We start from the raw sequence: 25,499 nt of genomic DNA, 5'->3' as shown, positions 1-25,499 counted from the left end.
TCTGTGAGCCATGTTATGGGCAGGGCCTCCTGAGTGGGAGCGGGCATGTCTGGAGCATCAGGACATACAGAGACCCAGGCCGCCTCCTTTGAGGACAGGCAATTCTGCTGCAAACCAGGAGGGATTTTATGACCTTCTGTTCATACCCAGTGCAGATGCACAGCAAGACTATCCACCCCAAGGGAGGGTGATCAAAAGGACCGAAGACTATAGAAGTGAACTAGCTACTGTGAGCAGCATTCTCTTTGGGTTCCCAAGAGCCCTGAAGCATTTGTTACCCCTTTAGCTTTAACAGTTGTACAGTTAAAGCCGCAGGAGCTATACTAGACTGACCAGATACAAAAGAGGGCAGGGCTCCTGCAGCTTTTAACTGTTGTGATGAAGAGGGAATTTCACCAGGTGATGCATGCATACAAATGACACCAGCTGAAATCCCCTCTTCTATACAACTGTTAAAGATACAGGAGCCCTGTCCTCCTTTCCATAGGGTCACCCTAAGCTAATTAATTCCTAATGGCACACAGATTGGTATTTACTGCATTAGTCCCACTCGCTTTAATGAGCCCTGTGTCAGCAAAGCGCCTGAAGAATCACACTGTCTCCCAAACTCAGCTTGGCCTACTCTGGGGACCAGATACACTAGAACTGAAGAAAAAGAGCAGGATTCAGACATGTGTTTTACCAACACTCTTAAAATGTTGCAGAAGGCACAGAGACTATATTGAAATAAACAAAGGGATCAGATTAGGGTGACCATATGAAAAGGAGGACAGGGCTCCTGTATTTTTAACAGTTGTATTGAAAAGGGTATTTCAGCAGGTGTTATTTGTATATATGGGGAACCTGGTGAAATTCCCTCTTCATCACAGCAGTTAAAGCTGCAGGTGCCTTGCCCTCTGTTAAACCTGGTCACTCTAGTATAGCTCCTGCAGCTTCAACTGTTGTGATGAAGAGAGAACTTCACCAGGTTCTCCATATATACAAATGACACCTGCTGAAATTCCCTTTTCTAGGCAACTGTTAAAGATACAGGAGCCCTGTCTTCCTTTTCATATGGTCACCCTAGATCAGATGGGGGCAAGGATGAAGGCTCTAGGTGGAGCAATCCTGGTTTCTCAGAGAGGCAGGGCAGGCACAAGGCGTTCTGGCCACGACTGGGGTAGCTGATCTGATCCCAAGTGTTTCTGTCTGCCATTGGTTAAGGTGTTGAGATCACTGAATAGGGGAGGGGCAGGCTGTGCCTAAGGGAGATGGAAGACAAGGACCGAAGTTGTCAGCATGACAGAGGAAGCAGGTGAGTCTAAGAAGGGAGGCTTGGAAGAGGGATGCTCCAGAGGAATAAGAGGTCTTCAAAGAAAAAGTCAGAAGCAACAGCCAACTGGGGACAGAGAATGGGTAGGCAGCAGTGTGCACACAGTATGGAGCTATAGGTGGGAGGTAAGGAAAGCCAAATTTCCCACACTGATTTGCAACATGGCTGCCCAAATCTTTGTCTGTTGGCCTTGTGTGGACGTGTGATGCTTCTGCACTCTGCAATCACGCGGCCTTCTGTGACATTTAAACCAAACAGAATTATTGCGCTAACCTTTTCTCCACCACCTTTCCTTCCATTTGACACCGTCGGTACCAATTTCTCACAGTAGCCATTTCTGCACAGCCCCGGGAAAACACGCAACGTAGGAAGTATCATTTCTGTGTTTTATAGACATTCAATGACGATGAACTTTAAATACACAAATTTCCTTTTCTGAATGCGAAAAAGTGGCTGCTGCATCTGTCTCCTAGACTTTCCAGAGATTTGCCCTGGGTTCTTCTGTCCTTAAAAACAGAGAGGCACATGACACCCTCCCCATGATCTTACGTTGTTGTTGCTTTCCTGGATCTTAAAATATCAGGACTCTTGTCTTTTCAAAGTAACACAGGAAGCAAGACTCAGACAAAAAACAAACAAACAAACCCAACAACAGCAGCATTAGTGTGTTGTTAGTGCGGTTAATTGAGCACTACACAAAGCTGTCCTGATCCCTGAGACTACACTTGTGGCATTTAAAAGGTCTGAGAAAGGACAGATAATGCCCTTTGGGTTCCATATGACGTAAACATGTTTGAAGGAAAAAATAAAAGGGGTTTGCCATTAAATACCAACAAGCCACAACCCCTGAAAAAAGAGCCTTAAGTGCATGTGTGGGGTGGGAGGGAGTGTTAGGACAGAGGTTAGTCAGAGAAAGGATTTTGACATAAATCAGCCTAAAGGTTTTCCCGGTCTTCATTCCCACCAGACAGAGACTGGTCAATATTCCTCATACCCAGTTCTGGCTCTTATTCTCATCCATTCCTCAGCATAATGTAGCTTTTATCATCAGACACCTTCAAAACCACCGACTGCAGCTCAGGTAGCTCCTGGTTCAATGCCACACACCTGAGCCACTTTCAACAGCACCTGTTCTAACTTATCCGGAGTTCCTGCAGTGGGCAGATTTTATTAAAACCAGCGTCACTGGTATCACTTCCCACCTCAAGCAGAGCACAAGACGGCACCTTTGCCAACGCAAGAGAAAGCTTTCAAAGCTGAAGTGAAATGAAGTGTATTGCGAGGGACAAAAGGTGTCCACATGATTTGTTTGTTTGTTTGTTGGTTTGCTTTGTTTTTAGCAGAAAGGCCACACTCTGCAAAATCTTTGCAGTAATAACATTATTTCAAATACAAAGGCATTTGGAAACACGTTTCTGTCCCTGGATTCCTTGTTTGCTCTACAAGTCCTTCTCATTTCAAGTGCAGCATATGTTGACTACCAGATGCTGGGGACAAACGAAGAATGGCAGGAAGCACCCTGCATTGATCGTAAACTTCTCGCTGGCCACTGCTGTAGACAAAGTGCTGGAAGAGATGGACATTTGGTCCAATTCAACAAGGCAGTCCTTATTATGTCCTTATATTCTCCTGTTTGCCACTGCCATGCTAAATAAAGGCCTTCTGCCACACAATGAGAACACTGGCTTTAAAAGGAGAGAGGTGCATCGCTCAGACCCAGTTCAAGTGACATTCAAAATGTGAGCTGTGGAATTAAACATCCCTTCTCAACACACCAGCTCAGCAACTACGGATGCTGTGTTGGCTGGTTCAGGAAGCCAGTGGTCCAAACCAAACACTTCTTTCTCGCTTTCTAAACTAGGTTTTCTCCTCTCTCTGCTACACTATAAACTTCAGTCCGCATGGCATGACGCGCTCAGCTCGCTGTCCACCAGAACTCTGACTAGAACTGTGTAGCTCGCAGCACTGTTTCAGAATCCACCATGGCTGGAACAGCAGCAACAATGGGTGGAAACTGAGGAAAGAGGTGAGGTGGGGACAACGACACACAGTCCTTGGATTGGGTATTTTGTTCTGTTTGCCTTATTGCTCAAAAAACCTCTCATTAGCACCCTGGAAGAAAAAAAAGCCCTGCTGATTCAAGCCACACTCTGAGGTAACCTAACCTGGGTTACACCAGTGCTGTGTGGTCAGCCGCTCTTGGCCACTCGTTTGGCAGCAGAATGGCCGTTGCTGCTGCAACTGTGGGCTTCTTTGAATTTTTTAAAAATATTGTTTGAAAAAAAAAGAAGCACCACAGAACAACAACAAAATCGTCCGGGTTGTGTTTGAGATGGGTCCTCTTCCCACTTGGAATGGGGCTCAGAAATGTGGCGGCTTTGCCCCGTGAGAACTGTGTAGAGACAGAGAGAGAGATAATAGAAGGTTCTGGAAAAAGTCACCCCTACTCATGTTACCACAGGGGAGGAGGTCCTGAGGCTGGCAGGCGACTGTTTGGACTCCACGTTGTCCTTTCTCTGTCCCACTCTGCCTTGAGAAAGGAGAGGAGAGTCTCTTTCTTTGGGTGACACAGCTAACGGTTTGTCCAAGACAGCAGGGAACCACTGGAAGACTGGGCTGCCCCGGAGGCCCTCAGGATCCCACCCTGCTACAAGAGCTTGTCGAAGAGGAGGGAGGAACCTTGATGTGCCACCTTTAGCAGTGCCATTGTCTGGATTGCCCTGAGACTGAGAAGCAAGATTCGACTGACAGCTGCCCAGGGCAGTCGAACCTGCAAGAGTGGCTAGCAGTCCACGGGCCGCCTCCGTCTCTTTCGGAGCGGTGCCTTTTACCCGTTGCAGATGGCTCATGACAGTGGGATGGAAAGGCAGCTGTGGGAAGGGGCTTGGAAGGACAGCACCGCCACGTGTCCCAGTCTCAGAAGCATCTTGGTTGACGGTAGGAGGCTGACTGGTAGTGAGCTTTTTGCTACAGGATTCACAGCAGAGCTTGTTGTAGCCAGGGATGGAGCAGTAGCGAGCCAGGACTTCCATCTGGCAGAAGATGGACTTGTCTCCAAGGCAAGGCTCCTCTACGACAAGAAAAGAAGGTTCTTTTAAGTGGAGCGACAATGTGCTTCTGTCGGACGGGCGAAACTGCCACCCAAATCCATTGTGACATCAAATAACGGCACAGAGTAGTCTGAATGACCACACTACAATGCTATGAGAAAACAGTCCCATGTTATACATCACAGCTGGATCCAAATCAAGTCAACCTGGCCTACATCTCTCTGAGTATTGCTGCCAAACAGCCTTCCCCAGCACGGTGCCCTGCAGGTATGTTGGACTGCAATACTCAGCTTTCCCAGCGAGCATGGCCATCAGGAGTTGATGGGAGTTGCAGTCCAACACATCTGGAAGATGCTGGGTTGGGGAAGGCTGTTATAAAATGATGCTAATATATCTGGCAGTAGTGACAGAAATGGAGTTAGAAGGAGGGAGGGAGGGAGAGAGAGAAAGAGATGCATAAGAATAGAGAAAAAAGGAGTCACATATCTGTAGGACTCCAGTGCTTAGGGCTGGCCTCCAACTGAAGGTTGTCACATGGGGCAAACACAATCTGAAGCCATTTGTACAGGGCATCAGAGATACAAGAGGGGTGGTGTGGTTCAATGCCCTCCTTTCCTCTTCCCCTTCCCTCTGAGGCCCATGTTATGATCCCACTTGCATATGACTGTTTCAATCAGAAGCCAGAAGTACGGAGCTGCGTTTCACTCTCCCTTCTTCTTCTACCATCTCTATGGAGAAATGGTCAATTCCCACATCCTAGCCCTGTGATACACAGGCTTAAAGAACTGTGAAACCCATGTTCTGCTACACTTCACAGATAATGTTGAAATAACGTGTTTGAAAGATAGGCAGGAAAGTCTAAAGATTGAAAATGATGTGTGCTCAGCGACAATCACTGTATTTTTTACTGTTTACAGGAGACAAAAGGTGCATAAAATCATGTACCCAAATGGCATTAGGCCTATGGATATGTCAGCAACTGCAGAATGTCAGCATGGGAGCCTAAGATGAGAAGACAAAGAGAGGAACGGAAAAGTCAGTGAGATGCAAGTGTACAGATAGCTTTAAGAGATAAAAACAGGCAGACCAATAGGCAGGCAAGCAAGCAAGCAGAAGTACCTACTAGGAATTTGCTTAAATGCTCTGCAAAGACAGCACTTTGTAGTGCACAGTCACTAGCAACTCCTGCAGATAAATCAAGAAACACTAGGTGGCACATGAACTCATTAAAACACAAAATCTAAGAGCATTTCATTTTCAAACAATGACTGTGCACACCTACCTGGGACTAAGTCTCATTGAATTCAATGGGACTTCATTCTGCGTAGACACATATAAGACTGCACTGTAAAGCTTTTGGATGGACATTAATCCCAAATGAGTTTTAAAATGGAATCACGTGTCAATGAATTGGGCTTAATTGAATACTTCCATATTAACCAGTATATTGTAAGGGTAAAGGAAGAATTGACTGTTCCTGTGCTAAATAAGATCAGATTGTTCTTCCTAAAGATTGCTCATTCAATTATAAGCACTCTAAAATCACTCAGTATTTACTAAAATTACTGAGCAGCATAATTCTAATCTTGTTTTACAAAGATCTATTTATTGTTAAATTTTTCCTGAAAATAGTTTTTCTTTTACCATTGTTAATTTGTGGGCCTACGCAACTCATGAACCATCATGCTATCTATGGTAGGGTGACCATATGGAAAGGAGGACAGGGCTCCTGCAGCTTTAACGGTTGTGATGAAGAGGGAATATCACCAGGTGCTGCATGCATACAAATGACACCCACTGAAATTCCCTTCTCTATGCAACTGTTAAAGACACAGGATCCCTATCTTCCTTTCCATATGGCCACACTAATCTATGGTGGTCCACCAAAATGTCCAGGGTTGGTGGACTTCACCCTGGATATTTTGTAGATGCAAATCTACAGTTGTATAGATTTGATTCATAGCGTACAAAGCCTGTGTTGAGATGCCTTGATTTCCATGCTATGACCTATGGCAGCCTTTCCAAACCTAGTGCCCTCCAGATTTTTTGGGCTACAACTCCCAGAATTCCTGACTATTAGCCATGCTGGCTGGGGCTTGAGGGAGTTGAAGTCCAAAACATCTGGAAGGCATCAGGCTGGGAACGATTGACCTATAGCTTCAGCATTATTATATTTACTTACTTATACAACTGAAGTAGATCTACATCTTGTGTCAAATTGTTATGGTCCCATCATGGTAATGTTATGTCCCTCTTGCACATTCATAAAACACACAATGACATTTGTTGCAGTAATTTGGATAACATGGAAGAAAAAGCAGGAAATAACACTACGAAAGCGGTATATGGAATGTGTAATTTGCCCCATCAGCTTAGGTTGATATACCAACTACGCCCTTATCTGGACAGAGATAACCTAGCTACAGTTATCCATGCTCTGATAACCTCTCATTTGGATTACTGCAATGCGTTATACGTGGGGCTGCCTTTGAAAACGGTCCGGAAGCTTCAGCTGGTACAAAACAGGGCAGCCCGTTTACTAACAGGGACTGGCCGGCGAGATCACATTACGCCAGTCCTTTTGCAACGTCATTGGCTGCCAGTCCAGGTCTGGGCCCGATTCAAAGTGCTGGTATTGACATTTAAAGCCCTAAACGGTTTGGGGCCAGGTTATTTGAAAGAACGCCTCCTCCCATATGTACCTGCCTGGACCTTAAGATCATCTACAGGGGCCCTTCTCTGTGAGCCCCTGCCAAAGGAAATGAGGCAGGTGGCTACTAGGAGGAGGGATTTCTCTGCTGTGGCACCCCGGCTGTGGAACGAGCTCCCCAGAGAGGTCCGCCTGGCTCCTACACTGAACTCCTTTCGTCGCCAGCTGAAGACCTTTTTATTCTCTCAGTATTTTAACACTTAATTTTAACTTAAATTTAAATCTTACTGTTTTAACTCTGTATTTTAATCTTATATCAATTTTGCCGCGTGGTTTTATCCTGGTTGTGCTTTTTATACTGTATTTTGTATTTGTGCTTTTAACCTGTTGGTTGTTTTATTATGGTTTTAATTTTTGTGAACCGCCCAGAGAGCTTCGGCTATTGGGAGGTATAAAATTGTAATAAATAAATAAATAAATAAATAAAATCAGTAATCAATGCGCTTCAATACCACTATAAAGCAACAGTGTAGACCAAGCCCTGGACAGGGATAATCCAAGGTTTTTGGTGGGTGGGGGTCGGTGGGTGGGTGGGGGTGTATTCCGCAATTCTCCAAGGAAGGATCAGAATAAGGGCAGGTCGAATGGGCAGCTTTTCATGCTCACAGTTTGAGACTCAGGGCATGTCTAGATGATGGTTTATCCCAGGAATCGCCCCGGGATCACCCCTGTGCGTCCACATGATGCACAGGGGATCTCAGGGGCAGGGAGGCAAAATCCCTGCATTTCCCCGGGATAACCGGGACAGCTTTAGTCCCGACTTTCGTCCTGAGACTGCGGGAGGTGAGGGCAGCTGTCCGGGTTTCATCCTGGTACCTCACGAGTAAACGCTGGGAACTGGCCATGGGGCACAGAGCTCCTCAGGTGCTCCGTACCCATTGAGGGTGGGGCGGGGGAGCGGAATTTTTTTAAAAAATTCTAAACTAACCTTTCTTGTTGGAGCGCTTGTGCGCTCATCGTCAATTAAAAAGAAAAATGGCAGCCGCGATGTCCTCCTTCCCCCTGGGATGTCATGTGCCACGTGTGCACTGAGGGGGTGGATCTCACGATCAGCATATCATGAGATCCTCCCCCCTCCGCCACGAGTTCTAGACATGCCCTCAGACACACAACCAGAAATCTAAGAAGCATTCCAGGCAAAGGCTGGTTTCTTTTCCCTAAGAACCATCTCCCTCCCACACTTCCCACACAGTAAGTGTAGGTAGTCAGTTGCGTGATTGTATGACCCACCAAAGCCCGATTCTAGTTCAAATATTTTATAAGCTGGATTTTTCCTGAGCAATGCTAGGTATCAGAAAAGAACTGAGAGAGAAACCAATGATCATTCAAAAGCACGAGACTCTGATGCAGCCGTGCACTTACTTGATGACATCTTACTAACAGGGTTTTTGGCGCTCTCCTGAGACACCCATTGTACCTTAGGAGTCACATGATCACTGGTGTCTGCATTTGCTGTGACACTTGGTAGCTTTCCTGAAAGGGAGAGAAAAAAGTAGGTCAAAGTAGTTGGATCACAATAATGAGTCAAACAGCTTGCGGGCAGGTAGGATGCTAGAGGCTTTCCCTCCACAGTAATCCTCAATTTTTGCTGACATGGATTAAAATGTTTTGACGAAAATACAAAGAGAGTGTATTTGGCTCCTTAAAAACTAACAGGTGTATTGCGACATAAGCTTCCATGGATGCAGCATCTCTTAGAGCAGCCTTCCTCAACCTGGGGCGCTCCAGATGTGTTGGACTGCACCTCCCAGAATGCCCCAGCCAGCTGGCTGGGGCATTCTGGGAGGTGCAGTCCAACACATCTGGAGCGCCCCAGGTTGAGGAAGGCTGTCTTAGCGGGATCTAGGTAAGTGTCCATTTTCGGCTCATTTACATCCCCTGCCCTTGACCTTTGGCCTCCCCAGTGATAGCTCTCTGGTTGTAAAGCCAAGCCTTCCCTCTTGTTCCCAGAATTAGCTCTACGAATTAGGAGGCATTATGCAGAAATTCTTTTTTATTCCTTCATGGATTTTCTGCAGTAAAAGGGCAGGGCGGTGGGACGGGAGGAAGAATCACTAGGAAAACACAGGAGTTTTACGAGTGGCAGAGACATCATCTGGACCCCCTGCAAAATTCTCTGACTGAGGCAGGGCAACAGCACGATAAAAGCCTCATCAGGAAGCACCCTTAATTTATGTAATTGTCATTTGAATCTCAGCCTGCCCTCTGGCCTGCAGTCCCAGACCCTTCACTAGGACCACAGCACTTGCTCCTTTGGGTGGTCATTAGCTCCCCTGTCCTGGCTTTCAAGATTCCTTAGGATTTCATCCTACACATACACACTGTGCAAGCAGACCCCAGAGAAACCAACCAACTGGTTATGCATCAACAAGTACAATGTCATTCGTACATATCCATGTGCATCGCCATGTTAAGGCAGCATCCATTCTATCCGTATTGTACATGGGCATACTTTTTTAAAAATGGAATTCCTCGTGCAATTCCAGCTTTTCTCACCTAGGCACGCTGCCATTTTGCAAACTTGGATGGTCTCTGGCTTCTCACTCTCACACTGACCGACGCTGTTGTCATTGGACTTGCACACCACTTGGCGCTGCTGGATGCCTTCTCCACAGCTGACGGAGCACTGCCACAGAGGAGACAGAAAAGCAGATCTAGCAAGCCGACTACCATTTTAAGAATGGGGCTGAGCGGAAGAGCAAAGGGATTTATCTGATGCAATTACATAGCCTAGTTCTCCTCCGCCTTCCTGTCAGTCCCATCAGGGCATCCCTACCTGGTCGCAGAGCACACACTATGGCCCCATTCAGAAGACACCTGAAACCACGGCTTTAACCATGGTGGTTAAGCCAGAAAGCCAGGCTGTGTTCAGAAGACACCTTAAACCATGGCTTTAACCATACTGAATAAAGTAAAAAGCCTTGTTCACTGTGGTTAAAGCCGTGGTTTAAGGTGTCTTCTGAACACAGCACAGCTTTCTGGCTTAACCATGGTTAAAGCCATGGTTTAAAGCTCTATTAAATCCCTAGCATCTCCAGGGAGGGCCGGCAAAGACTGCTGGAGAGCCACTGCCACTCCAAGAAGACAATATCAAGCAAGATGGACCAAAGGTCTGACTTGGTCCAAGGCAGCTTCCTATGCGCCTCCCTAAGAAGATCCCACTGCACCCTGCCAAGTCATAGGCCTGCTGCCATTAGTGAGTAGGGGATGCCTAACCTAGAAGCTCCAAGGTCTCCTGCGGAAGTGAGGAGGGTGTGATATTTTATGAGTTTGCCTGGGGCGCCAGGACACCTAATGGTGCCCTTGGCAAAGATGCCGCCTTACCTGGGACCAGGCCCCTGTCCTCCACTGGGCAGGACACGGGACACGGCTGCAGGGCCGCCGAGTGTCTGGTTTGTCTCCTGTGCAGTACTTGGTGTGCACGGTCCTGTTTGTGCCGTTCTGTAGGTGCTGAATGCACTGCACCACTCTGATTTGGACGCCCAGCTTGCCACAAGACTTGCTGCAGGCTCCCCACTCCTCTGCCCCCCAGCTGCAAAGAAAAGAGCAAAACCCTGCATCGTTAGTCTAGTAACAGAGAGAGATTCACGGGCTTCGTTCTTATTGCAGTGGTACCATTTCAACCTGCAGTTGTGGGATGACAGGAGCCATACAACAAATTCCCAGCACACTGAAAGCTAAAGATCAGGGAGAAAGTTCTAGCCTAGCCTTCACCCTGACATGCCTTTCTGTGGGCAAGGTTTTGGGCTGTTTTTGTGTGGAACGTGAGCCACCGCCTGCAGTCTGAAACAGGACTGTGCAGGCACAGATTGACTATCTCAGGGAGAACTAGGCCATCTGGTTTGCAAATCTGAAGGCTGCTAAGAGTTCGAATGGCCACGATTACAGGTATCCGGCTGTCCACTGATGGAAAGGGAACTGAATACTGGACTATATAGGCCCTTTATCTGATCCAGAATTAGGGAAGTACGAGAATTTCGTTTCAGTTCGCAAATCGCTAGGTAGTGGATCACACTGGAAGAATTTAGGGGAATTATTTCAAAAGAAAACACTGGCATTCGAATGCCTCGCCACTGAGAAGCAATGATAATGCTCTATTAAAATGACCACAGCCACTTATCTTGACATGCCGCAATTCATTTCAGAAAGAGCTGGAGGATGGTGGGCTGGGAAGGGAGAAGCACTCACATTGGTTGAGAGCATTCCTGCATATTACATCTCCTGCGGATCGGCTTCGGTTTCTTGCCATTGTCACAGAAGTTCCGATGCACCATTCGGTTATCGCTCTTCCGTCGGCAGCCATACTTGGTGTACTGTATCCCTGCAAAACCGCAGAAGCGAAAACAAGAACCATGAGGGAACTAGCATGTCTGGGCCCAGGTTTCCCAAAGTGCGAGGTGGCCTTCCTTACAGAGGTGTGAGCATTCTCCTCAAAACACACATCTCTGGACAGTATCATGCTAGTCTTGTGGGCCCAGAAAATGGACTGAAGGCCCCTGATGACCAGTTTTCTCTCTGAAAGAAAGCAGTTCTAGGTCCGAAGATCACTTGGGATCACTCGATATGAGGGCCATGAAGAAGTGTCTTGATACTAATAAAGCAAATACCTACAAAAATAATGCAGGTGAGGAATTAGGAAGCCTGGTACAGGTGCTACAGACCATAGGAAGGAATACTGCACAACATCCATGACAAAATAGAACTCACCCAGTATCCATTCATAGTCGGTTCAAGTAACTCAAGTCCTGACCAACTTAAGTCCCATTGATTTCAGTGGGTCTACTCTAAATATGACTTAGTGTGGCTCAAACCCAGAATGTATAGCTTTAAAATCCAACCCAATTGTGCATAGTTCTAAAAACAGAGCACAGGGTGACAAAGCACAACAGGCAAAAAGGCAGATTAATTTGGGTCCCATCTTTAAATCCATCTAACACAAGTTAAGATCCCACTATCGTGATCTAACCAAGTTCTTTCACATCTTAACAGGTGATTATTATCTGTGCCAGAGAAAATTTCAACATAAGTCCTTTACATTTATAAATTCAAGTTCCTTTCATGTTTTAAAGAAAACTGTTTTCAGAATGAATTCCACCTTCTTCAAATTACTTCTCCGTGACTAACAGGTGTATTGAGGCAACTTAGGTCTCCTTGACGCCCTCCACCAACATGCATTTTGGTTTCCACTTTCCCCTCATGGCCATTTGCACAAAAGGGTATTTTAAATAACCATATTACACAGTCAGAAAGGCCACACAGAAACATGTTCATTCTAAAATTGGCCCCAGTATATTGATTACTACAATACACGTGTAGATTATTACATTTATATCCTGCTTTTTCCCCTCTTGCAAGGAATCCAAGATAGCTTACGTGGTCTTCCACTTCTCTATTTTATCCTCACAACAACCCTGTGGGATAGGTTAGGCTGAGAGGCAGTGTCTGGGCCAAAGTCCCCCACTGAGCTTCATGGCTGAGTGGAGACTAGAACCTGGATCTTCTGACTCCCAGACCAACCCTTTAACCACTACACCACAATGGCTCCATTAAAAATATTAGTATTATTCTGTGACACATCCTTTCGCATTGCAATACAATACTAAATTTGGTGTAATCAGCAGTTTGGGTTTTTTAACCTCAGCTTTCACCTTATAGGACGATACATTTTTTGCCTTTTTTAAAAAAATTGTGAATGTTAACAAAACAGCACAAAAAATAAATTGTGAAAAATAAAAATAAAGAAACATTACATACATAGGAATATCATCATTTTTTCCTGTCAGATATACCATTCACAAAAAAAGGGAGAGAGCTATGCACAGATTTCAAGAAAAGCAGACCAAATATCCAAGTGGTGTCTATATAACACCTGTTCAAATGTTGTTAACGTTGTTAAGTCCTCAGTCCGCTGCATTATGGGAGGTGAGCATTTATTGTTCCAACGTGATAGTATAAGTCTTTTAGCTGCCATAAGGGCTCTGAAAACCCGTTTGCACTGTCCGTGGGTTAACTTCCAAGAAGCCAGTAGGGAATTTAGGAGGACATGCACATTGTTCCATATTATAGATTGTTTCAGTACAAAGTTTATCCTTATTATAACTTCCTCCCAAAAGGGGGCAACTACTGGGCATTGTCAAAACATATGAATTAAAGAAGCATGTGGTGCTTTACACCTCCAACAATTATGCAGGTTAGACAAACCCTTATTAAAAAGGCATTGCAGAGTCCAATAAGCCGGAAACAAAACATTTTGTTGAATAAGACGTAGCCTTTTAGCCTTTTAACCTCAACGTTTAAGGAAGATACATAAAAGAAAGCATCCTACTGAGGTTGTTCAGCAAACCCAAAAGCAGCAGCAACTGCTTGCAAATGTCCCCATCTATTGTGTAAGTGCCTACAGATGGGTGCATTTTCTCTGGAGTAGTTTCATTCACTAGGGGCATGTCTACACCACAAGGGTGTAGGGGGAGGATTGCGAACTTACCGTCTTCTGCGATCCTCCCTGGGTGTCCAGACAGCTGCGTGATGTCCCAGAAGGATGGCGTAGTCGCCATTTTAAAAAAAATAACAAGAGAGGAACACACGGGCGTTCCTCTGCCAAAGGTAGGGAAAACAACAACAAACCTGATTCTCCCCCCCCCCCGATGGCCACGGAGCGCCTGAAGAGCTCCGTGCACCATACCCGGTTCCCAGCAACTCACGAGGAGCCAGGACGAAGCCAGAATGGCCATCCACACCTCCCACGGTCTTGGGATGATCCCAAGACTGCGGGGGAAATCGGGCTAAAATCCATCCCGGTTATCCAGGGGAAATGGAAGGATCATCCCTCCCTGCCCCCAGGATCCCCTGTGTGTCATGTGGATGCACAGGGATGATCCCGGGACGATCTCCGGGATAAGGCATGGTGTAGACATGCCCTAGGAGGGCTCTAGCCTGCAATCCTTCCTTGCACAGAGTGTTTCTGATCTAACAGATTTTTCTCTAGCGCTTCTTCTCCCACAAAGAGTAGAGTTGTCCAACATCCTCCGTCAAGCGAACTTGGTCAGAACTTTTCACTTTGGACAACATGCTAGAGTGAGTCCTGTGAATACCAACACCCCAGCCTGCCATTTATCAGAAAGACTCTGGAGATAAGGCAATCTTCTTAGCATATTGTACGTCCAGAGAAACACTTTAAAAGGCACTCGCATTTCCAGCAACAGCAACAAAAAGCAGATTAGTAAACCCTAGTCATGAACACAATCTAGTGTGTAGTACGGATTTCATCTGCTGTTACCCTGGAAATACAGCTTATGTAGCTACAACATTAGAAAAACAGACTTGAGTCAGCAAGTTCTTACTTGGCTTTTCAAAACCTGCTTTGTTTGTTTAAATGCTCTGGACATAAGCTTGCATTAATTCACTCCCTATTTATGATTTCACTTGCTTCCAGAATGGGTACTATGAAGAACTGCAATCCTACCTAAAGTTTTAGTTCATATTCTCTGAAAAGCACTCTTATCACATTGCAATCGTGACAATATTGCTTTCCTTTTATCTTACTGGTAAAATCAAGAAACTATAGGAAGCAATCCCAGCAAAAGCACATTAACATCTCTAAGACCCTGCCAATGCCAAGAAACTGCCCTTCATATGCACAACTTGCTTGAATGGATGCAATATCGCAAGCAGTGACAACGTATTATCAGAAAAACATTGTGCGCCGGATCCTATGCACTGCTCTGCAGGAACAACGGCTCATAGGATTGGGCTGTAAAAGCGAAGCAAGGTAATGAAATGTGTACCTGGGGCTGCCCCAATTTACACCATGGTGTAGCGCAATGCAGTTAGAATAAGCAAAACTGCAGTTGCATTTAAGGCAGACTGATTCTGACTTAGTCAAAATCGTCTCTGAAATTAAACCCAATATGCCATTCCAAGAACCAGAATGTCCCTTCTTGTGGCTATTCATTTCACGGTTTAATGGAAAGCATTTAAAACAAATGAATGAAGAACACCAGGAGAAATCTCCAAAACAGCAGTACAATCACTGTCAAAGGCACTCTCATTTTTTCTATCTACTGAAGACTGGTTTCACACATGCATTCTCATCACTCGACAGACCAGGGGTAGAACAACCCTTTCAGCCCAAGGGCTGATTTCTTTTATGGAGAAGTTCTGGGAGGTTGCATTCCAGTGGGGGGGGGGGGGGCGTGAGGATGCCATGCTGGATCAAACCAAGGGTCCATCTAGCCAAGCACTCTGTTCACACAGTGGCCGAGCAACCGTCGGCCAGGCACCAACAGTGAACCACCCACAGAGCTTCTTATGTTCTCATGTTCTTATTTTGCCCTCAACCCCTTTTGCCTTTGTCCTCCCCAGAGAGCTTCGGCTATTGGGTGGTATAAAAATGTAATAAATAAATAAATAAATAAATAAATAAGGCAGGACATGGTGCAAAATATACCAGCCTGTTTCAGCTTAAAGCTCTTTCTGCCAATAAAGAATAAGCCTTAGGAGAGACATTTCAATTGTTGTTGTTGTTGTTGTTATTATTTCTTACCCACCTCTCCATTTTGATCGAGGTGGGGAACAACAGTAAATATAAAATACATAAAACTGAATTAAGAACATAATATACATTGTTAAAAACATCCTAAAAACATTCTAAAAACATCCTAAAATTACACTGGATTTCAACCTTTTAGAATAGGAAGGAAACTACGCAAAGGCAAGACACCAAACAAACGGTGATTGGTGGAAAGGGGATACGGCCAGAAAAAGGGAGTGACATGGTCATCCGATGGGGCACAAGGAGGGCTGGATTTGGCTCACGAGCCTAAGGTTCATCACCCCTGTGATAGACTGAGTTCAAAATCAAGTGAAGACTTGCATAAGAATGAACTGCTCCAGGTTGCACTCTCTATCCACATCACCTTTTCCAACGGAACCCGTTCACAACTCAGCTGTGAGCCATCAAGTATTGAGCAACCACGTGATATGCATGCTCATGTGAAACAGTCCTATGCTCCACCTACTGGAAGGGCTTGCAGGAATAAGAAATAATAACAAATAACAAATAATAAAAAAAAAAACAGAACTTACCTCCTCCACAAGCTTTTGAGCATTGAGACCAGCTCTTAAGAGCCCATTCATAGGTGTCCATTTCTTCGAGGAGGACATTGTTGTTTCCGATGACAGGAAGGAGGTCTTCATGTATGATGTACTTATACATCAAGCTGCTCTTGGAATCATCTTCTTGTGCAATGACCTGGATACAAAGGAAAGGGGAGGGGGGGAAACTGCACTGAGATGGAAAATATTCTGCTACTCTTTACACAAAACCCCAGCAACACATAGATGCAAACACAATTCAAAAGTATTTGCTGTCTCCACCAGATCCAGGCTCCAGAGAGACAAAGTCATAAGACAGCTTTTAAAAGGAGCTTCTGTAAGATGCTGAATTTAAAAAACAACAACAAAGTACCTTCTAGTTATCCTCTTAAATTCGGCATGAATTTTTAAAAGGTACAGTTATGGTCGAGTGAATAAAATGTGAAGGAATTAGAACACCTGAGTTTGAACCTTAGCCTAGCTCAGTCTTCCCCAAACCAGTGCTCTCTGGATATATAGGACTACAACACATCCCAGAAATTAGCCATATTGTATGGGGATGATGGGAGCTGTCCAATATGTCTGGAGATTGCCAGGTTGGGGAAGGCTAGCCTAGCTACTCTCTTCTCAGCCTCTGCTTCTCATTAGTAATAATGCCAACTTTCCAACACTGCATGGGTTTTGCACAAAAAAATGATTGTGTGGAGTGCTCTTAAGTAGATCTACTTTAAGTAGTCATAACCAGTGTAAATTAGAGAGGGTGTTAGGGCAAAATATTGCACTTCTGGATGTACGTGTGTCTATATCAACCTATTACATCTTTCCAGGACTCACCAGAACACTGATGGCTTCATGCAAGGGTCCATTGGTCTTCAAGCTCTCTTTGCCATTCTCAATGGTGTACTCCCATTCCAAGCCCATCCCTAGGAAGGTGTTGGTCTCAACACTTTTGCCCTTGGGGTTAATAATGAAGTTGCCAGAAGCTTGGTTCTTAACAGCTGGGGAAAGAAGTTCATAAAGTAATTTCCTCTTATCAACACCTTTTGTGGACAGCAGAGCAAAATGACACAAAAGGAAATTTAGGCATAAGCAATCAAAAACTCAAAATCAACTACACAGAGCATGTTTTAGCTTCTTAACGTTCTTTTGATGACTGGTTTAGAATTGCACCTGCTTTGAAGGCGTTTTTCTTGGGCCTTGCAACTTCAGTATGTGTAAGGTGGGGGGTTATAAGGGTTTGTTAGCATAGCATACAGAAAGAAGCTTTTGAGGGCACACAATAGGTTTAGAGGGATATATAAGTAGTTGGGTCATGTGTTAAAGTTAAGGCGGCAAGTAGGGGTGGAATCCTCCTATATTAAGGATTGTATTGTTGTAGTAATGTTGTTCCCTGCCTCGATCCAAAGTGAGAGGTGAGTAAGAAATAAATAAATATTTTTAAATTATTATGGTAATCTTTAAAGTTTGAAAGTTAGCAGTACATTTGGCTTTCTTCTTGAATTAAGGTAGAAGAAGAAAATCCTCTCCCCTCCATTTCCTTATTGTCCAAGTGCCCTCTGGTTGAAATTTAGAGTTACTTTTCATTTCCTTGTAAATGTTTGCTTGGCTTGTATGTACCACTGACATATCAAGTCTTGCCTGGTATTCCAAGTCATCCTCTGAATTAATAGAGCTCCTGAGCAGAAAGAAAAACATAAACACACACACACACACACACACACACACACACACACTCCTTTCTACAAGCATGAGAGGTTAGGCTTCAAATCCAGACTTCTCAAGTTTGTATAGCACGTATAGGAGTGCTAAAGGATCCCAGCCTTTGCTGCTGTACCTGGCAATTCCACTAGAAATCTCAGTTGGGACAGATTTTACAGACAACAGAATGTGAGCTTGGAATACGGAGGGAAGCATTGCTTTATATTACCAACTGATCACGAACCATCCACTCCTAATATCCATACTTATGTATTTGTTTATTACAACTCTATACTCCCCAGAACCAAAGCTCTCTTCCCTCACTTACACATCCATATACATCTGCTTTACTCAAATCAAAGTTAGGACACTTTGCAAAGTATAAATAAATAAATCAGTATCACATTTCTAAAAACACTGATGGAATATAATCTAAAGTTTCTGCTGACTATAGCACTGCAAGTTATTGCACTTTACTAATACTATGGGGGTGTCTTCACAGCGCCGTTTCCGTTGGAAACCCCGCAGTTTCCCTCCGCTGTAGTGGCATTGGGTAATCCCGATGCCGAGGAGGGAGTGCAAGGTTTCTGGGTGGCCATCCGGGGACCGGAGCCACTCCCGCCCTCTTCCTGGTGGAAGGCGACCAATCGCAGGTTGCCTTCCACCAGGCACCTCCTGGCCACACCTCCATGGCAACTCTGGAGTGAGGCAAGGGGCTGCCTTGACACCATCTTGCACATTCTTGCCTCTCTCCAGAGAAAAAAGTCAGGGTGCGCGATTGCAGCTGCGTTGTATAATGCCGTATTTTTTTTCTGCATACATAATATATACAAATGCATGAGTCAACCCTGCAGTGCCTATTTACACTATGGTAATGATGACTGAATAAAATTGGCCCAGGACAACAAAGAGAAAATCACTCTAAAAATACTAATACATACTTACATGCAATACTAGCACCATATGGGCTCATCGGAAAATCAAAATAGCTCATTGGAAAATCACACTGTGCAATTGAGCCAAAGTTAAGTGTTTTGAATCCCACTGAATTCATTGTGATGGTTAAGCATCTCTTCTTAAGATAAGCAGGACTTTAAAGTGCTTAATTCCAATGAACCCTGGATTTTTTTCAACAAGCCCTTTTTGAGGATTAAACTGTTAAATACCCCTTTGAATAAACAGGGTGAGGCAGGATTGACTCTCATTCCACCTATGCCTATGTTTGGTTCTTACCAATTGTATGGGATGCAGGCTCCATCTCTTCAATGTGAACATGCCTGGCGCCAGCTGGAATCTCAAACATTTTCAAAGCACCCACTGAAAATTGCAAAGAAAAGAAGCCATTCTTAAAAAGCATAGTGCTACAGTCAGATATGAGTCCATGAAACACTCCTCTTAGATTCTGAAGCTGCAGGAATCTTCACTTAGAGGAAATACCTTCTTTTTAAAAAAAAAAAAAATCACCTTTGATTTTGCTGCAGCTACCAAACATATTTTGTTAAGAATGTGCTTACTACCTTGGGAACACCTCCTGCACAAACCACATTGAAATGAATGGAGATGTTTCCTGTGGACTAGGTATCACAATCCAGTGCTGCAGATCATAGGTATAATAAGTGATTATTATTATTATTATTATTAGTAGTAGTAGTAGTAGTAGTAGTAGTATTTAAATAGCACCGTCAGTGTACATGACGGACAATTATAAAGTTATTTATTATTTTGTATAACAGATTCGTGCTTGTATACTAAATAGTGTGCACACACTGTAGTTAGTGAGAACTGAAAGGAAAATATGTCCAGATGGACAGCATAAACAAGAAAATTCATACACTACACAGTCAACATATGTAACCTTCAAGTGACATCAGAGAATATACACAAACTGACACAGTAACCAGGATGTTTTGTAAGTTGCCTGGTGAATGTGCTGTAAATAAATATGCACATTCTCCTCTAATGGACGGAAATCCTTTAGTTGAGTTCATATTCTCCATTACTTGGAGACTATCCCTATAGGCAGGGAATGTTCAGAAATTCCTGGTTCATAGTATTCATTTGTGCAGATCCTATATGTCTCCATACAAGTATAACTCTATCAGTGGTATTTATGCACACATAATATTGTATATAAATAAATCAAATATCATCCACAACAGTCTGTCTGTCAGCATCATAGTACTAAGACTGCGAAACCTCGACACCTGAAACTTGGCATGCATACGAAGGGCACCTTAGGTGAGTGCACCTCAGGGTTATTTCATTTTTAAACTCATTAATAAATTTAATTAATTTAAATGCGTCTGCATGGTTGAAGCCTGCAGTAATACCTTCAGTCACAAGATGACAGACTTCCCTAAACAGTGCATAGCTTTGCAGTTAATACAGTTTGAAGTCACAGGAGATTAGCAGGCAGAGTTACACTCCCCACCGCTGCTGTGCGGCAGACCCCCCTCCCTCAGGAGAATAGAATGGACAGACCCCTCCATGGGGCTATAGGGGTACATCATGGCAGGGCTCTTCCTTTGAGTGCTATCACTCAGACAGGGAGGGCACAATATGTCCAACTCTGATAGCCATATAGATTTGCTTGAAGACTTCGCCTTATCAAACTAAGGGCTGTTCCAACCCATGCAAAGCCACATCTATTCACTTGTCATAAATAAAAGAGTTCATTTGACTAGTCGTACAAAACTTCAGGGAGAACAGAAGGCTGTGTCCTCCTGACAGCAACTGGAGCGCTAGATTTTGTGCTCCAGTTATAATTTGAACTCTGTTACCTCGTGTTAATTCTGGTCATCCGTAGTTTGCAGAAAACTGTCTCTCTAGAAGCACTGTGTGATTATTTTCCTGCCTTTTTTTAAAAAAAAGTTTACTTTATCCTTCTACTCTCACCTGACTGCTTTGGGGTTTTGACCAAAGTCCCCTTCACTGTCCGGCAGTGGGAATTGTCACCCCCACAAACGCCACACTTGTCATCCTCCTTCAGAGAGCCAATTTCTTTGTCACAACCAACATGCTGTCAGAAGAAAACAAACACAAAAACACAGAGCAAATGGTGCTAAGGGTGGAATTTCAAAGTGACAGAATTGTCAACAGACTTCAATCACCCCCTCAGCAATAGTGTAAATCTGTGTAGCTCAGCAGTATTATTTTTCATGCAGTGGTCAAGCCTACATGGTACTTTAAGTCCTGTACCTTCAATAATGGCCTCTCCCCCAAAAATGACAGTTAATCACTACTTGAGAGTGATTCTTGCCATGGTTCTAGCATAGTCCACTTACATAGTCCATGCATCTTACAACTGAATACCTTGCAAAACAACATGGTGACTACTGTCGGTGAATGGCAATAACATCCAGCAGCCTTCCCTAACCTGTTACCCCCCAGATGTTTAGGACTACAGCTCCCAGGCTTCTTGACCATTGGCTATACTGGCTGGGCCTCAGGGGAGTTGAAGATGAAAACATCTGGAGGGTACCAGGTTTGGGAAGGCTGATATACAAGATGGATGGCTAGCAGGTGGCCAAACTCAACCCATAAAACCTTGGAGGCGGAGTTAGTTATATTTTTCAAGTCTTCTTACAAATCACTAAAAAAATGCTTTAAAACAAATCAAAACCCTGAAAAATATATTTATAGTAATAATCCAAAGTCACATAAACATTTCTATAACAGTGTTGAACATTAACCAGCCATCGGCTGGGGACCAACAAGCAAGACACGGTGCAAAAGCACCCTACCACCCATGTTCCCCAGCAACTGGTGCACACAGGCTTACTGACTCAAATACTGGAGATCGCACACAACCATCAGGGCTAGTAGCCATTGATGATCTTCGCCTCCAGGAATTTATCCAACGCCCTTTTAAAGCCATCCAAACTGGTGACCATCACTACATCCTGTGGTAGTGAGTTCCATAATTTAACTCTGCACTGTGTGAAGAAGTACATTCTTTTATTTGTCCTGGATCTCCCACCAATCAGCTTCATGAGATGATCCCGGGTTCTAGTATTTTGAGAGAGGGAGAAAAATGTCTCCCTATCCACATTCTACACACCAAGCATAATTTTGTATGCCTCTATCATGTCGCCTCTTAGCCTCCTTTTTTCCAAGCTAAACAATCGATGTAACCCTCCTCATAGGGGAGATGCTCCAGCCCCTTAATCATTTTAGTTGCCCTTTTCTGCTCTTTTTCCAGCTCTATGTTCTTATGAAGAGGGGAATTATGCCAAGAAGCAACTACCACTGGCAGGGAACAAAAGAATGCCAAAAATTCTGAAAGGTGAGTATTTTTTTTCAGCAGTCTGTTTTACTGTATTGAATATGCTACTTTGGAAACAAATACCAAATTCAGAGAGTGTTTGACACAATCCTATTTTAAGTGCCCTTCAAAAAAAAATCTACAAAAAAAGATAAAATCTATATAGTTCAACCAACATCTTTAAGTGCGTCATGTGCTTGCTTTCTCTCCTTTTGAACACAAAAAAGTATAGGAAAACAGATGAACCTGCAGGTTCAGTTACATACCACACACTCCCCTCTCACACAGATACTGTATGGGTCTCTATAGCTGCACCTGGTGCCATCATGAACAACCTGATTCATAAATACCACATCTCCAGTTTCCTCAGACTGGCAAATCAGTTCACACTTCTGGGCATCTGCAGTAAATTAAACACACGGGGGGGTGGGGGAGGAAGAAATGATAGTCTGTGTGGATGATTTAGAGAAAAGTGGAACTCAGTGTTTTGAAATTCAGTTCTCTAAGAACCAAAGCTATCTTCATTTTTAGGTTTCTAAACTTCACGGCTGTTGAGAAGTGCTTCTAAATGGTTTCATATTGGTATCTTCCTTCTATGAATCCTTCCTCATTTGCAAAGAAAACAATCACCCCAAATTCCAACTGCTTAAAAAACTGAATCATGGAAGCACAATTAGGCAAAGCTGCTCAGTAAACATATCCAAAGATGCTTCATCAATCGATCACTTTTACTCTCATGCCATGGACTGAGAACAGCTTCCAGCAGTTTTCTAAACATTAATAATTCAGTCCCCAAGAGGCCTCACAATTTGTGTCATTTTATTAACCCTGTGCAGAAGACCACTCATGTGTCAAAATCGATGCATGAACTAGATCACCTCCCTGATGTCAGATGTCACAGAGGGGCCCCCCACCAAATGTCATCTGAAAAGGGGAATCCTATGCATACAGAGTACTAAGTGCATAGAGCTTCTCCTGTCAAAGACTGTCATGTTGATTTCAATGTGTGAGCCCTTCCTCTGCATAAGGCTACTGTGACCACAAGATCTGAATGGGACATTGATCACAGTGATATCTGGATGAAGAGATCATGGATATGCCACATCCCCACTAAAAGCAACTAAAGTAAATACAACAATGTCCCCAATTAAACTTTTCTTGATACAGGTATAGGGTGTGTCATTCACTTATGTATCACATTTAAAATCCCTTGTTAGTGTGTGAATAACAAATGAGTGAATCAGACTTTCGTCCCTGACAATTGGCCGTCCTGGCTGGCGCGGATGAGAGCTGGAATCCAGCAACATCTGGAGGGCCACATGTTTCCCAATCCCGTCCTAAGGCATAAAGGCAAACTTGCTATGACCTGGCCCTGCTCAAAGAATAAGTCGTTTGGAATGTCTCCGTAACTTACCATCATGGTGTTCATAGGGAAGCCAGGTGTGCTTTGCGTTTTGGTGAGTGTAGTATGAGTTCCGCTTGGAGCACTGCTGGGCACGGAAATCCTCATAGGGGCCCCGGCACTCATCCGTATTACAGACTTGGTACTCATATGTGGCCCCTGGGCAATGGCGCCCTCCATAGGCTGGGCTGGAAAATAAGTGAAGAGCTGGTTAGGGAGCATTGCATTGATATCCCACAAATAACCACAAACAGGTACTGCAATTAGTTTGATGGTTTTTTTTTATCCTAGCCCTTTTATTTCTTCATATCAGATGCTTATATTGGCCTTTGCTTAGGCAAACCCAAGGATTAGAAAAGCAGCCCCACAAAATGCCCAGGATTATGTACTCCAGTCCAACTAATTGGTACAGAAGCCTCTGGGGTAACCCCTCTTTGTCTTACTGTCCCCTTGCCTGTGTCTTTCCGGAGTTAGAACACACACATTCAGCAAACTCATGCGATGCCTCCGTAGCTGGTGGCGGATGACAGGTTTGAATGATTCCTCACAGTAAATTCAAGACTAGCATAGCAAGAAGACGGGCTCTGGCCAGGGAAGCTGGTGGCTTCCATGTCAGTGGGGCGGTGAATCCTCTCTGGGTTTCAGCCAGAACCAGTCAGAACTCTAAAGGAGCTACCTTGGAGCATCATTCATGGAGTCCCGCAAAGCACCTTGGACAGCTCCTTTAGAGTTCTGACTGGTTCTGACTAAAACCCGGGGCAGATTCACCACCCCACTGACATGGGAGCCACCAGCCTCCTCTGGTCTAGCCTAGCCAACTCCCTGGCATGCTACCTTTATATCTAGCAGGCTTTTCTACCAGAAGATGTAAATCCAGCGATGGATACATTACCGGAGAATATAACTGTTTCAGCTCTTACTAGATATAGTTCTGCATCAGAGAGCTCATACATCTTCCATCGGACTTCATTCCCAGGGTGAAAGACAGGCCCACATGAGCACCTAGCAGCTGCAGCCCCCCCACCCCCACCCCAACAACTCAGCAAAGTACACCAGCACTGACGCCTGCCCTGGGCTCCCACGCCATTTACAATTTCCCACAGGGCCCTGGAGCAATGCTATACTTCAGTTGTTATGGAGCATTGTGGGATATGTTAATGTAAAATGGAGGTTCTTAGCCATTGCCATCAGGTAAACCAGCAACCAGGGGGCTCACTGACATAGGAGGGGGTCTCATGGAGGGCGAAGGAGGGACCCATCAATGTATGAGCCGGCTCTAATGAAGGGCTCCACTCATCACTAAGTCTGGCTTAGCTAACCAGCCATTCTCTTTCTGGCACTGGCTCGATGTTAACTGTACGCTAGTCTGTGCGTACACAGCATAACTATGTACGCATACCCATAAGTTACACCCAAAGTTTATAGTCCTAATTTTAAGTTAGGATTCTGAGTGGTAGCCAATCATATGCCTAAAGGCTATAAAGGTGAAGAGGAAAGAAAGTTCTTTCAGTGTTCTGGTACCAATGAACTGCCCCAACTTTTCTTTGGCTTACAATTTGCCATAAAATCGCTTCTATTTTATTATCAGATACATTTGAGGAAACGCGCCCCCACCCTTCTAACCCCTGCTAGACACAGTTCTCCAAATGACAGCCTTATTTTTAGCCAAAGGCTAAACTTACGGTGGGTTGTTGCAGTTCCTGCTGCGGGAGCGTACCCCACCCCCACAAGTCCTGGAGCAGGAACCAAATTTGGACCAGGAACTCCAGCTGCCATCCTGGCTGTAAGGTTGTTCTGAAGTCTTCCAGATGCAATGACCCTTGAAACACCACTGGAACAGGAGAAGAAACAGGGGTTACCTGAACACCTGCCTCTTCATAACTGTCCCGTGTTAGTGAGGAGGGCAGTTCTACAGCCACGGAAGCACCCGGCTTTACAAAAGGGTTCGGAATCTCCCACTCTCATTGGTC

General features: G+C 44.5%; 1 protein-coding gene across 2 annotated transcripts in view; it reads right to left on the bottom strand.

The window, feature by feature from the left end:
• Positions 1 to 3,536: 3,536 nt before the first annotated feature.
• ADAMTS14 (ADAM metallopeptidase with thrombospondin type 1 motif 14) overlaps positions 3,537 to 25,499 on the bottom strand; it is a 97,385-nt gene continuing 75,422 nt past the window's right edge. For both annotated transcript variants that reach the window (XM_063133004.1, XM_063133005.1), the window contains exons 11-22: positions 25,212 to 25,360; positions 23,542 to 23,717; positions 22,394 to 22,527; positions 20,759 to 20,882; positions 19,097 to 19,180; positions 17,000 to 17,163; positions 16,157 to 16,322; positions 11,261 to 11,393; positions 10,397 to 10,604; positions 9,569 to 9,698; positions 8,435 to 8,545; positions 3,537 to 4,382 (exon numbers count right to left, since the gene is read on the bottom strand). In XM_063133004.1, coding sequence (XP_062989074.1) covers positions 3,760 to 4,382; positions 8,435 to 8,545; positions 9,569 to 9,698; positions 10,397 to 10,604; positions 11,261 to 11,393; positions 16,157 to 16,322; positions 17,000 to 17,163; positions 19,097 to 19,180; positions 20,759 to 20,882; positions 22,394 to 22,527; positions 23,542 to 23,717; positions 25,212 to 25,360 — 2,202 coding nt within the window. In that variant the 3' untranslated portion in view covers positions 3,537 to 3,759. The remainder of the gene's footprint in view (positions 4,383 to 8,434; positions 8,546 to 9,568; positions 9,699 to 10,396; positions 10,605 to 11,260; positions 11,394 to 16,156; positions 16,323 to 16,999; positions 17,164 to 19,096; positions 19,181 to 20,758; positions 20,883 to 22,393; positions 22,528 to 23,541; positions 23,718 to 25,211; positions 25,361 to 25,499) is intronic.

Source organism: Elgaria multicarinata, chromosome 8, assembly GCF_023053635.1.
Source record: "Elgaria multicarinata webbii isolate HBS135686 ecotype San Diego chromosome 8, rElgMul1.1.pri, whole genome shotgun sequence".
Lineage (NCBI taxonomy): Eukaryota > Metazoa > Chordata > Lepidosauria > Squamata > Anguidae > Elgaria > Elgaria multicarinata.
The sequence above is the reverse complement of the archived record's forward strand: the minus strand, read 5'-3'. Positions and strand labels throughout refer to the sequence as shown.